General features: G+C 39.1%; 1 protein-coding gene across 2 annotated transcripts in view; it reads left to right on the forward strand.

Annotated features, from left to right (window-relative positions):
- GPR158 (G protein-coupled receptor 158) overlaps positions 1-15,202 on the forward strand; it is a 146,330-nt gene that overhangs the window by 107,666 nt on the left and 23,462 nt on the right. For both annotated transcript variants that reach the window (XM_089533393.1, XM_089533394.1), the window contains one exon: positions 13,915-14,153. In XM_089533393.1, coding sequence (XP_089389519.1) covers positions 13,915-14,153 — 239 coding nt within the window. The remainder of the gene's footprint in view (positions 1-13,914; positions 14,154-15,202) is intronic.

Genomic DNA, 15,202 nt, shown 5'->3' on the forward strand with positions numbered 1-15,202 from the left:
ACACAGATGAAGTTGTCTTCTGTTAAATCAGAGCTAAAGTAGATGTGCCATTCAACCAATGATTGGGCCTTGCAGGCATTGTTTGTCATTAAACAAACAGCTGTACAGCAGTGGGCAATCTGAATTGGAACTTAGGCATGTGGGGGAAACGGATTTAGTCCCTTGCTGCCACAACAGTCCTGTTCTGGTTTAGCCTTCCCCAAAATGGCTGCTGTTGTCATTAGTAGCAATGGTACCTCTCATCCTAGGGCAAATCATAATCATAGAGTGCAGGATGAGGATCCAGAAATAGGATCATGGTGGGATGATGAACACTATGTCTTCACTACCTGCATTAGAAACCATACAATTCACAGAAAATGGCATATAACATACCATCCCTCTGTCTCAATTTGGGACAGTCCCAATCAGTCCTCTGTTCTCTCACATTTTCAGCTGCTTTTTAAATGCCCCTATTCTTTTTCCTCCCACTTTCCCCATTTGTCCGCAGTTTTCTTCAGTTGCTGCAAACTGAGTTCAAAATACAAAGTAGTTTGCACTCAGTTAATTCAGCAGGAGAGAGCATAAAAGAGGGGGCAGAATTTTGCCCTTCTCAATAGGCTCAAAAGCCAACTGCTACATGTTCTCCTAGCTTTTGTGTTCTTCCTCATGAACAGCATTTGTTGTCTTGACCACGTCTTATGGTGTTTGGCCATATGTGCCCGGATTTTCATCTGTGAAATTTTGGAGGCTATGATACAATATATGGGTTGCCACTGTTGCTCCCAAACAGCACCAATTTAAAATGAAGAATTGAATTCCAAATTGATTTGGAAGATTTGGCTGCTGTCATACTTGATTCACTGCTGCGAGAAAAGCATGTGACCTCTGCCATCCCTTATGGTTACCCTTCTTGTGCAGTTAGGCAAGCCACTGCAAAGAAAAGAGAAAATTGGGCAAATTAATTTTGAAATTATGTCTGCAAAGCAGGGGGTTTGGGATTTATGGGAGGAAAAAGCACAGCAATACACCCAAACAATGTTTTGAATCCATAGTAGCAACTCGCTGCACAGAAAAGGAAACCTGAAGCAAATTAAGTCTGAGTTCATGTTTGTAAATTAGTGGCTTGAGGGGAGAAATTAGGACAACAACAAACAAAAACAGTCCATGGAATCCACAGCTGCAACCCATCACATAGAAACAGTTGTGGAGCCATTGAAAATGATGAAGCACAAGCATAATGGAACCATGATATAACTAAAGATGCTGCTGAAATCTAATTTTAGAGTTGACATTCCAGCTTGGTGAATTGTCTGAGGGGAAAACACGTACACATCTAGGATTTAACAGAATCTGTCAGTGAGTGCTCTTAGGGTGTGAAAGGTGTTGCCATGCATTGTAGAGGCCTTCAAGGTTAATGTATTGAGTTTAGGCATTGGAAGGGTTGCCAGGTTTTCAAAACAGTAATATGACAGTCCAAATTCTTGATGTGCAGAGGAACAGGGTTAGTCACATCAGCCTTTAAGGTGCACTGTGTCTAGTTGCCCATCTGATCTTTCTCTGCTGAAATATAAATCTGCCTAATAAAATTGATTAGTCTTAAAGTGCTTGGATTAGTCTTGCTGGATCTCAGAATCTTATCCCGAGTCTCCAGTTTTCAGCAGTCATCTCCAAGCAGGAGAGAAGGGTGCAAATTATTCCAGTTTTGGTGGGCTCAGCTCCAGGAGAGAGGAAAAGACTGTGTGCAAATCTCTAACTCAGCTAGTACAGCAATAGCTTGCACAATTTTCAAGACCTAATTGAATTTTTGATGCAACTTACATAGACTCTTCTGTGGGTATGTGTATTTAATTAGTCATTGAGGGTCCATGGCCCACCCTCTGCTCTTCATCCACCTTCTTGCTAGAAGCAAGAGGGTGGATTAAATGGTCCTTCTCCCATTTTCCTAAGTGGGTGAGAAAGAGTAATCCCCTCATTTCACTTTAAAATCGAAATCTTAATTTCCAAACAGGAACAAATGTATGTGTATATTTGAATGCCACACTGTGAACAACTGTGGTTGGTACTTAATGTCCGATGCTTAACAACAACACCCAGGCCATCCCTATGGGGCTTATCACATGGGAGGCTTACCATGTGTAAATTGTCAGGAAATCATCAGAAATCATGGGAAACCTGTGATCTGCGTTCAGACCCCCATGAGCTTCTCCCGTGAGTAAATCATCGTGGAGGCGTTGGCACTTGCTCGTCCTATCAACGAAATGTCGTCCCAAACTGGCAACGCTATTTATATTTCCCCCTTCCATAGGTACCTTGCCTATGCGTATAGTCAAAGTTCCACCTCTAAGTAACTATAGATCTGTCAAAACACAGATCTGGATAGTAAAACTGAATAGTCTCTAAAGTGCACTTCCACCAGAGTGTTCTTCTCTGGATGTACCACTTACAATGAAGCTGCCTGTTTTTCTAATGTAAATATCAAACCCAAGTATTGCCAACCACTTGTTCATGGCTAAAGAAGCAGCAGTGTATCACCTAAAAATCCCCCAATACAATACAAAATAGAGACTGCCTAACATGTGTGTGCTAATTTAGAAATGGATGGATTACTTATAAATAATTACCCTAATCTAAATAGCAATGCAATGCATCTTACCCAAATGGGAAATGCTGTTACACCATCTGCTGTCCCACTGCAAACTATTCATTGGGAACTACAAGGCTCCTGCTACTCTTCCATCTTTGTGTTCTTTGTCTTTAAATCTTGAACTTCAAACAGAGCAGTGATAGGGACCTTTTGGTCCTTGGGGTGTTTTGGATTACATTTTCTCTTGGGCTATGTTTCTTGTAACTTCTGAGATTTGAAAACTGAAGATCCTTGAAACACATCCTTGAAACAGAGGAAATCCTCAGAGAGGACTTGTCCCTCACTTCCCTAAGCACTTATCTCAGAATCAGTCCCTTTAAAAAGGATTCCTTCTGTCCTGTGGTTTAGTTTTATGAACAAATCCAAGATGAGCTAGTGAAAGACCCAGAAGTTTGTCTAATGGTTTTCTCCTTCCAGGTTGGCTTTGCTAGTCACCTTAAATTCTTCTCTCTCCTTCAGTCTGCCTTGGGAGGTATTCTTCACCAGCATCTGTAAATGTGCATCCTCTAAAACTAGTTATCAGATTGCCAGGTCCTTTATAAACACATACAAAATGAAGATTTTAGCCAGCAATAAAACGCCTGATAGCATTTGTTCTCCCCAGAAACAGGCACTACTTAGACAATAGCTTTGATTCCATTTTTAAAATTTCCTTTAATTAGATAGGGCCAGCTATTTAAAGCTACATATGAGGTGGAATTAAAGGGACTCATTTCCACCAGAACTTGAATTGATCTGTTTAAGTAAAAATAATCGATGGCATGCATAATACATGGAAAGGTAAAGTCTGGACTGATCCAGGAGTACTCTTCAGCTGTGTACTTTGCTACTGGGGGAAATTCTCGCCAAACTGAGGCTAATCAGAGCAGAAAGAATCTTGCCTTCTGCCACAGATTTTCAGAGGTTTACACTCCGCACTGAATATTAATTTTAGTTAGATCATTTTTCTCTTCCATCCTGACACATGGAGATGGTGTGTTACATTGCTGCCCTATGCGTATTTACTAGTTTTGCCAGATTTTCAAAATAAAGACAGCTAAAGTTTGTGGCATGTAGGGTTGATAATCAGGTAGAAGCTATTAACAAGTTTGTGTTCTGTTCTTACCAAGTGAAAGTATCAATTTTAGCTAACTTAGCCATGTATTTCTCTGTGAAATTAACATATTGTCCACCTTGATAATGATGTGATGCACACATTGGTCTTTATAAAAGACCCACACCCAAAGTTATGGGACGTTTTGGCATCTTTTTCTGATTATATAAAGAGAAAAGCTTTCCCACCTTCATTTAGGAGACATTCCTCATAAGAAAGGACACTTGCATGTCTGCTAATTTAATTATTGATGGAAACAGACAGAATTACCCACAGGCTTAAGGAGAAATCTTCAGGAAAGTTGGAGGAAGAGATTGGAGCTCTGTAATAAAATACTGGAAAATTAAATGGTCAGGTTTATTAACTATCAAATGAAACAATAAAATCACTTACTTAGAAATGGGAAATATAGTTAATGCATACAAATATTTATTTTGCATATTAAGCATAGATAATCACATGGTTATATTAGATGGGAAAGAACAACATTTATTGGTAGAAAGAACAATTAAAGTATTTACACTGATTTGGTTACATCATTAAGAAGATCTGTTAAATTGAAGTACAATAACGTAGATGAGAAGTGTGTCATAATTTAAATAAAACTAGACATAATCAATATATAAAGATATATTGAGATTAATTTATTCATGCTAAATGTATTTTTTCTAGTCATTATTGCTTTCTTTGGACTTGTTTTATATGTATATAAATCTGGTTGTTTTTATTAAACATATCCTAAAAATATTAGTAGTAATAATATAGGATACTTGTCAATTCTATAATGGACAAGCTATCCAGTAATTTTGTTTACCTAAGAATAAGCTCCACTGTACATAGTATGCACTTTTCTTAATTATGAACCTAGTCCTTGTGCACAAACGAGTAATACTTTTATTGACCAACCAAAATGTTGAAAATACAGCGTGCCCGCGTCATACGCTGAAAGCTGCACGGGGAGGAAGGGGTAACGAGTCCCATAGGGACTAATGGGGTGTGCTCCGCCACACCGCCATGCTGCCATGTGCACAAGCCCCATTCATTTCAAGGGGACTCGAGCATATGCGTAATTTGCTTTACGCGGGGCAGTCTCGCATAAAGCAAGGGCGCACTGTACTTCATTCAAGCTTTCAATTCTTCACTGGCTTCTTCATCAGGCAAAGATGTTAAAACTCATACAGGAGAAGAAAAGTGACAATACTGGAGTCACAGGCCTACAGTTTGTCTCAGATGTTACTTCTGTTGTCAGTTAAAATGATCTAGAGAGAGATCACAATGTAGGCAGGGGCACTTCCTTCCTTGTGCATGTGGGGACTGGGTACAAAAGGGCAATAAAATACAGGTAATAAAATTTCAACTCCCTTAGCAACAAAAAAGTAATTTCCCTTGAGATCAAGGGAAGCTAACAAGAACACTGAATTTCTCAAAAAGAAATACAAGAAGAATTACTCAAGAATTTCCCCATCCTCACATGGCCTGAGAAAGAAGCCAGTAAAGCTTCAAAAGCTTGCATGGTGTATTTTCTGTATTTTGTTTGGCCAGTAAGGGTATTGCCCTTTTGTGGATTTTGTATTTTGTTGTATTTTGCTGCATGGCCAACACAGCTACCCCTGAATATGTTTCCTAGGCCTTGTGATTTATCTTTCATGAGTCCCAATGTCACACATTACACTGTATAGCAACCACATGAATAGCAAAAGCCTGCAAAATTAGCATCATCAAAACTTTTTAAGAATGTATGCTGGTTTTATAGGAATTTGGCATTCTAAATCAAAAAATGACCTCTGATTTGCTCTATCATGTACAGTTTTTTCATAACTTGCTTTGGCATTTCTGTGTTGTAACATGTGACTTTATGAAATGATTCTGCAAAGAAATATCCTGCAAAGAGTAAGAAAGGGTTAATGTCTTCTACTACACTTTCAAAACACTTTAATTTTCTGATATGAAACACGGAAATCTGTTCAAAGGCACTATCTATTTATTATTTACGGTATTTATACCCCGCCCTTCAGCCCTAAAGGCTTTTAGAGCAGCTTACAATTATTATTATTTTTAATTAGGCAGCTCCCTGCCCTCAGGCTTACAATCTAAAAAGTCATGACACAAAAAGAGACGGGAATGGTGGTGGGGAAGGGGATCTGGTCCAGCAGTTCTTCTCTCCCTCTGAGGCCTGGACCAAGGCACACAGGCTGAAGGGAGGGCTCTTCTTCTTAGTTCAGGTCAGGCCTGATGGAGCTGAGCCTGCATCTCTCCCTCCATGGCTGGATGGCTCCAGATGGAGTGGAGGGCTCTGCTTCTTAGAAGACATTTGGAAGGCAAAGGTCCAAGCAGCAGTAGAACCAGCAGCTTCTTCTTCCCCCTAGCCCCAGATAGTCACTGTGGTCCTCTCATTCTCTCTGCTGGGGTGGTTTGCAGCAGAGCTCTGTCAGGTTCTGGTTTTATAGCCCTAGCAGGCATTAAAGGAAATGAAACCACACTGTAACATCAATGTCCACACTTAATAAAAGCTGACCAACAAGTGAATTGATAAAAATATCGAATTTGTGTGTGTGTGTGTGGGGGGGGGGAACCAGTTTGTAGGATGACATTTTTATTGTTTTTTTTTAAATTCAGCTCCCCCCCCCCCAAAAAAAAACAAACATTAAAAACAGCCACACTATTGGAAAACGTGTTTTCATCACAGGCTTGTGTAATTTGCAGGGATTCATTGGCTACAGCAAAGTCTGTCCCAGTTTTCATAGCTGGGTGTAAAGTTCTTTGGTTTGCATTGAATTTTTAATTCTCTTTTTATCAATCCTCATGTCATTTATCCTAATTTGACAGATGTGCCTGCCTGAAAATGAATTAATCTAAAATGTCAGCTGGCTACTAGCCCAAACACGTGTCAGCTAGGATTTGAGAATTTTATTTGGCCTACATCTGTAATCGAAGCAACTAATTGCACAGTTTCTAGAATACCACATATGTATCATGATAACAGTTATCAGCATTACTGCATACTTCATGTCCTGACATCTCTGAATTTAGCTCCTAGCTAAAAAAGGCCTTTTAAATGTGTTATTTATTATTTATTAAAATATTTATACTCTACCCAATATTAAGAGATTTCAGGGCAGCTTACAATAGCATCAAAACAGGTGTTAGACTAAAAACAGTAAGATAATTTAAATAAGCTAAAAACAAATATAAACAATATAATGAGTTACATATTAAGTAAAGTGCCATACCCAAATTTGGTTGGATCATTTGTAAAAAGTTGCTTGGAAAATTTGCATTGATGAAAATGCCAAATGTGTGCACAATTTCTATATTAAAAATACTTTTTTCATCATTTTTATTTAATAAAAACAATCAGACCCTGGTGTGGAGAGAATGGCGTTTTGACTGAACACCAAAAGTTGTATAATTTGTCCATAGCCATGCTGGCTAAGGGATTCTGGGAACTAGAGTCTAAAAAAACAATCACCTTTTTGAGTCCTGGATTTGAGCAATGCATGGTTTGGAGATCTTTTTTTCAAATATGCTGCTGATGTTGTTTCTGATCCTCCTTCCAAAAACTTTCCCTAAGAAGCACCAGTCTCCAGTCTCAGTGTTCAATCATTCTGCATCAGTTGCAAATATTTGCATTTAGTGGATGATGTTCTGCCAATGTCCTGCACCCTCTTTTGGCTAGATGACCAAACTGTACTGTAGCTCAGCATATCATCTTAGGGGGCCCATTCACACTGCATTTTAACCTGAGCGCCAATCCAGTTTTAATGAGGGTCATTCATACTTGTGTCGGGGTTTCATGACCCAAATCGGAGGGTTGTTCATACTTGCTCCAGGGTTTTCTGACCCGAATTGTGCGTGGCGCAGTGTAAGTCCCCCTTAACCCAGGGTTTTTGTCATGTATTTTCTTGCGGTTCTTTTTGAAAGAACCGTTTTTTAGCCAATGGGAACTTGAAAATCGCTCCCATCCAATTTCTTCCTTCCTCTTCCTCTCCCTCAGTCACCCCCCATTCTTGCCTCCCTCCAATCACCTCCGATTGCCCCCTCCATTCTTGTGCTTCCTCCTCCTTCCTCCACCATCACCCCTGATCTTGCCTCCGATTGCCCCCTCAGTCCTGCTCCTTCCCTCCAGCTACCTCCGATTGCCCCCACAGTCTTTCTCCTTCCCTCCAGCACCCCCATTGCCCCCTCCATTCTTGTCATTCCTCCTCTTCCTCTCCCTCAGCCACCTCCACTTTTCCTCACCTTCCTACCCACCCCCCTTCTGCCAGGATCATGGCATTTTACCCTGTTGGCACATGTGAACTGAATCCCAGGGTAAAATGCCACAATTGTGGCAAATCAATGCCACGGATAGAATCGATTGTGGCATTTCAGGGAAATAACCCGGTTCCCATACCAGGTTATTTTTCAGTGTGAATGGGGCCAGAGTAACTGTATATATTTCTGCCTTTGCCAGCCCAGCATCTTTCATGACAGTGTAGATTTAACACATTGTAGCCTATTTATAAGAAGCCAGTGTGGTGTTGGACTATGACCCTGGGAGACAAGAGTTCGAGTCCCTGTTCAGCCATGGAAGCCCAATGGGTGACTGGGCAAGTCAGACTCTCTCATGGTATATAGTGGGGCATTTGTTATTGTTGTGTGCTTTCAAGTCATTTCTGACTTATGGTGACTCTCAGGCAAACCTTTCACAGGGTTTTCTTGAGAAGGTTTGCTCAGAGTAGGTTTGCCTTTGCCATCCTCTGATGCTGAAAGAATATAACTTGCCAGTTTCCATAGCTGAGCAGGGATTTGAGCCCTGATCCCCAGAGTTGTAGTTCAACTTTCAAACTACCTACACCAGGATTCCATTGTCATTGATGCAAAATGAGTTACAAGACTTTTCATATGATAACAAATTTGCCTGGATGTAAATTATTATTTTTTGTCACATTAGGAATTGAATTTTCATCAAACTCAGGATTTCCATTGATCTTTTTTTCTTTTTTCTTTGGTAAAAAGCTTGGCTGTTATAATAAGTGGCTGTGAACTAATTTATTCTCTTTGAAATCCCACAAGAAGAATTGCATTATTCCATGTTAATAGTACTATAAGTATTCTTTCCAGCACTGTATCTCAAGGCTCTTAATAAATTGGACAGGACCAGGTAAAAGGCAAACGTTATTGGAGAAACTACTTTCATTTACCGAAGACTTCTATTTGAGAGCAAGAAAAGCAGTAATTCAATGGTCATTAATAATAAAAATTATTAAGCTGTGATAATGAAAATGTGCTTGCTTTTGAAATGAGCAGAAAATCAGAAAGATAGGGAAATATGAAATACTAAAATTAATATTCACATATAAATAGGGACCTAAATTCAATTGTTAGTCTTAACTAAAGAAGATCCATTGAATCAATAGGACTTATATAAGTGTTTGTACCAATTTCCTATTGATTGACTTATCTAGTGTTGTTGGGACTACCTTTTGGATTAGTTCAAAGTGTCCGTGTGTTATCTTTGATGAAGATTATGTGAATGACACCCAATAAAAGCATCCTTTATCTGAAGTGTTGCCCTTTCCAGATCTGGTTTAAGGGAAAGGACCCATATGCTCCAACTGATCAGTTTGGCACAGTTCATCCTCTGCCATCTCATGTTTTTCAGCTACTTTTTAAATATCCCAGTTTCTTTCCTCCCACTTTCCTCTTTTCTCTTCAGTTTAGCTGAATTGCTGAAAACTGAGCTCAAATTATATACTGTACTGTATAAGGAATACCATTTTACTAGGCCATTGCACATAATGGCACTTGAGCATCCAGGATTTTGGTATCCACAGGGGGTCCTGGAACCAAACCCCAGCAGATACTAAGAGCCCATTGTACTAGAAAGCTCTAAAAATTATCCATGTTATGAATATTTACATCTTGAATGCCACCCAGGGATCCAACCTGTACAGAAAATAGACTAATTTATATCTGTTAGCATTTGAGGGGGATGGGATATATCTGTTTTAAAAATACAGTCAGCCCTCCACTTTCATGGGGAGTCTGGAATGGAATTTTGCACATATTCAAGCCCCATAGGCTTGAATGGGAGCACATGCCCGTGAGCGGCTGCAAGTGTGCACCTTGGACACACGCCCCGTTTTAATACTTTCTGTTTGTTCCTCACGAGTAAGTGAGAGTCACAGATAGGAAATCCATGCAAACCGAGGGGCAACTGTATGGTTAATATAAAAAATACATTTCCTGCAGATGGAGACACTTGCCCTGAGAGAGGCTGTGGTTTTTTGAAAGCCATTATAACAAAATAAATAGTAAAAATTAAGAAGTCGTCTAAGGAGTAAAAGTTTTGATAGATGAATCTGCATCCAAACTGGCAGGCTCAGTGCTGCAAGGTTTTCCCACTAGAGGTGTGAGTTCAGGTGAAGCAGTAAGCTTCCTTTTGGACCTGGAGTCAGAAAGAGAGTTTGGAATGCCTTGCTTGAGCTGGCTGTGCTTCAGAAGAGGATTACTAGAGAACATGACTCAGATCTATTTTCATGGTAAGCTTCCTGATAAATATTGACCTTGAGATGTTTTGTACTCCTTGTTATGGAAAACCCTGATAAATGGAAAAAATTAAACAAATGGCTTTTGGTGAGATTGTAATCTCTTGATTTAAAAACAACAGCAACAATTAGCTTCTTGTTGCACCAATGCAAGAAGCTTCTTGTTACAGCAGTGCACCACTGCACAAATGATTCATTTCCAATTAACTGTCACAACTATATCCTGTGGACTCCTGGCGTTTGTGGTTTGATGAGACACTAGAATTCTCTGGTTGAGTATTTTAAAATACTACTATCTAACCTGCAAATCCTAGGATTCCATAGGATTTTGCCAAGGTAATTAAAGTGGACTTGTAGTGCTACAGTTGTGTAATATGAAAGACCCCTTGTTGGAAGGATTTCTAGTTATCTTCCAAAACCCAAACATGACTAAGAGGATGGTCTCTGTGTTAATACACAACGTTTTATATGAGGCCCACCTCCCAGCTGTAAAATTGATGGATTTAATACAATGTGTTTTCATGCATTTCCCATAAGACAGTGTGAGAAACACTGATACCTCCAACTATTTTAAAGAACAGCCTCCACAGCCCATCAGTATGGGCCATGTGGGAGTGGCTGATGGGGCTTTAAACCCAAAACATCTGGAGTGGCAGACACCTCTGATGTAAAATATGACATATACAAGCTCCTGATTTTGCCCAGAGTCTGTAGATGTTTCAGGAGGCTACTGCAATGAGCCTTGGAGTCAATGCAGCCCCTAGTCAATCCTTCCTTCTACATTATTCATACAGCCTCTAAACTACAAAACTCATGAGACAATTTGATTTACAATCCCCTTCCCATCCTCTATTCACACACACACACACTGCAAACCTGCAGGGCATATGTGGAAGTGAGAAGCTACTAATGTGGAAAATATTCAGAACATTACTTTCAAACTTCAGCTTTCAACTAGAGAATAAAATTTGGGGTACAAATGCTCAATTTCCCACTTGTAATATGATTCACTTTGCAGACTTTTTAAAATGGATAAATGAGATAAAGATTATTATTCAGTATTTATAATGTTGATGGCCATAAGAAAGAGGGCATAATATTTTGAAAAATCTATGAGAGCGAATCTTTGCTGCCAAAGTAGCTTTGATTTTTCTGCTGGTTCAGTGGTTTCTAGAAGTTTTTTTAAATCTCATTCCTCCAAGTTGCTTTGCTGATGACATACCGTTGTAAGAAACAGGACACCTGGATATTCTAAAAATAATTGGTGTCACAGATATTAAGTCAATCCTTCCTTTCATGATATACTGTACACTGTATAGATACAGATTCAGGTAAAGATACCTTTGGGTTTTGCTTTTTGTGCTGCGCTTGTCAAATATACCACCAAGGGTGTTTTCAGTCATGCAGGGCTTTCCTTTTTCCAAAGCATTTCTGTATGCCATCTGCAGTTTCTGGGGAAAGACGCTATTGAAAGCACTTGAATTTAAAGAGGAAAATCTGGATTTACAGTTTAAAAGATATTTCACTGAGTTTACTTTGATCTGCAGATTTCTTGTGGTATTTCTAAACAGAGGTTTCTAGGGAAGTTATATAAATGAATGTACTGTATATGTATAGATGTTCAATAGAAATGTCTATCCTGCAGAATCTTATAAAGTTCATTTCAGCTGTGTAACTATCCAGTAAATCCCATTCCACCACTGTGCTTATGAAACCTTCCCCTCTTCAAATGTATATTTGCTAATGTATGCAAAATTTCTAAATCTGAAATCACACCCAGCACCAGCTGTTTCACAGCCTGAATAAGGAACTACACCCCCTTTCAATCTGATATATAAAGGAGGACAGAGCAACCCAAAGCGAGTTGATCTGACATTTTCACAGCCCTGCAGGTTCACTATGACAGGGTAGGAATTGGTAATAGGGTTGCTTTTCAGCTCCTTCCTCAGTTGATCTTTGATTTTTTTTAAAAATAAGTCTTTTTTAAAAATAAGTCTTCCATTGAAAGTAAGAGGGAAGTGCTAATCTGTAGGTGGAATGCCTTATAGGAAATGTGTTTTAAAAGGAAGCGTGTGGATCCACACCTCATGTTCCCCTCCCTTGAAGATTTTTGTCTCAAATTATGGGAATTGGGAACCCTTACAAGGATACGCATAGAAATTTCAGAAGGTGTTCTATTGGGCCCCAGGATGGGCTTTCCAATGAAGAAGCTCCATTGTGCTGGTGGAGAGGCTTTTCAGCTTTTTCCTAACCTCTTTCAGCTTTTTGGTGGGGGCTAACATTGCTCCCTTTGCTCCCATCCTCCAACTGTCTCAATTTGGCAGGGACAGTCCCAGTTAATCCTCTGTCATTCCAGTTTTCCCACTGTTTTTAAAATGTTCCCATTTTTCTCTCATCCTCTCACTCCCCCCCCCTCCCTTGTTCTCCAATTGCTGCAAACTGGCTTCAAAGTGTAAAAGTAGTTTGTACTCAATTAACTCAGCTTGGTGAACTGGAGAAGAAGAGTGGAAATTTGTCCTTCCCAGTAGAGTCAGCCAAAAGCAAACTGCTGCAGCCTCTCCTAGCTTGCCTTTTCTTCCTCATTAATAACTTTTGCTATCTTGACCACACCCTGTTCTTACTTGGCCACATGTTTCCCTGTTTTCATCTGTGAAATGTTGAAGAATATGTTAGCCACCTGGGAGTTGTTCCCACTGAACTAAAGGGATTTACCTCTGGGTAGATTTCATAGGATCATACTGCTGGAACTGCAAATGCAAGGCCTCAGGTTACGTTTTATAGTAACTCTTAGAAATAGCTGTATTTATAAACCAGACTATATGACCACCATTTATACCAATTAATAAATATAGTGAGTGGGACCAATACTGTATTGGTTTTTTTAAATGTAGCAAGTAACATTTTCTACTTACTTCTGAATGATGCTTTGGGGGCTTTTAGATTAATTTTCAGAAGAATCAATCAAATTTTATGCCATTCCTTTATCAATCCTAATTTTTTTTTAGAATCATAGAGTTGGAAGAGACCGCAAGGGCCATCCAGTAGGTAATCTAAATCAAAGCATCCCCAACAGATGCCCATCCAGCCTCTGTTTAAAGACCTCTAAGGAAGGAGACTCCAAGGGAGTTTGTTCCACTGTTGAACAGCCAATGAAAAAATAATGATCAGTTTTAACTGCATCATCTGGAGTTGCTAAAAATCCAACCAACCACTAATATCAACAGTAATAATTCACATGCACCCCAGTTTTGAAATGAAGGGTAGATTCTGCAGTTAAGAAAGAAGGGCAATACATGTTTTACTTGTATATGGTAATCTAATGAAACAACCCTGAATTTGATAAGTAACTTTTTAAATGAAGGATGTGTGACAATAGAAATGCTTAAAGTGTTTATTTTAAAAGTAAATAAAGCAAACAAGATATCACTTTTGAAAGGAGCATATGAAGAACTGTTAACCCGGGAGTAGGTAGCCTGTGACTCTCTGGATGTTGTTCAACTGCAATGTCCATCAGTCCTCATTGCTCAGCCAGTAATGAAGGATGTTGGAAGCAGAGATTTGGAGCACCACATGCTGCCTACTCCTGAACTCATCCATAAGGAACTGTGATGACATTTGAAGGGGTGAGTGTCATATTGTAATTCTTTGCATATTTCATTTTGCAGGGTTTTGAAAGTGTTCCTTTCCCGAACGGTTCAACGAATTCCATACATGACAGGTGCACGAGTGATGAAGATGCTGGCTGTGATTTTTCTGGTAGTGGTTTGGTTCCTTATAGGCTGGACCTCTGCAGTCTGCCAAAATTTGGAGAGAAACATTTCACTTGTCGGTCAAGGGCAAACATCGGATCATCTGATCTTCAATATGTGCCTGGTGGACCGGTGGGATTATATGATGGCTATTGGTAAGTAGACAGCATTGCTATTAATAATGATGTTTAGTTCTGCTAAAGATGTAATTGCCCTTTTGTTAGTATTATACTAAAATCTCATGAATACAACAGTTTGATCTTATTCATGTTTGTTCAGACATAGCTCCCGTTGAATTCACTGGACATTACTCCCAGGCATCACATAGCAGCCTGTAACTCTTTGGTAACACATTGACCGTCTCTTTTGTAACTGAAAAATCTTCAAATAAAATGCTTTTTAAAAAATAATTCAGATGATTGGAAGGACAACAAGAGATTGGAAAGGTCAATTTAACACATAGCCTTGTGGGTAAACATGTATCATTGGATAGTACCAAGAAATGAGATTGAGATATTGGGATCAATGGGACAAGTTAGTCTTCTGGCTTAACTCTCATTGCTTTTAGTGGCTCTAATCTAAGCATAACTAACTTTGATGGTATATTCAAATCACTGAGACTAGCTATTTTAAGTTTAAGAAATTACTCTGAATAAGGAAGTGAAACTAAGGTTCTTTCCCATCTAATTTATAAGATATTGTTCCTCAGTGTGGTGCATGCAGTATGGGTTTGTCTCACTGTGTCCAGACAACATTGGGCCTGGTGTTGGTTGTAAGAGTTGTAGTCCAACACATTTGGAGGGTACTTTGTTTAAAAAGGCAGATTTAAGTTGTCGCTCTAGAGTCTGGGTGATGGGAATGAGAGCTTGAAAGTTATATTTTTTGGACTACGAGTCTCAGAACTATCTAACCTGTGTGATCATGAGTCTGAAAGATTTTATAATGTGTAGTCTAGAAAACAACTTTTTCCAAGTTTTCTCTGTAACTGAGGGATGTCTAGATAGGATCTGACCTATAACCTTCTTGCTATAATAACGGCCTATTCTATCTCTAACATTTCGATTATATGCTGCCTTTCTCTCAAGAGTGGGACTCAAAGTAAGCTTGCAACTAAATAGGACCAATGTGATTAAAATACAACATGAAAAAATAAAAATAAAGATAGTTTAGAACACAATATAAAATACTGCTGATAAAATAAAAT

Source organism: Sceloporus occidentalis, unplaced genomic scaffold (assembly GCF_023333645.1).
Source record: "Sceloporus occidentalis isolate IW3139 unplaced genomic scaffold, rSceOcc1.0.p SCAF_7, whole genome shotgun sequence".
In the NCBI taxonomy this organism is placed as follows: domain Eukaryota; kingdom Metazoa; phylum Chordata; class Lepidosauria; order Squamata; family Phrynosomatidae; genus Sceloporus; species Sceloporus occidentalis.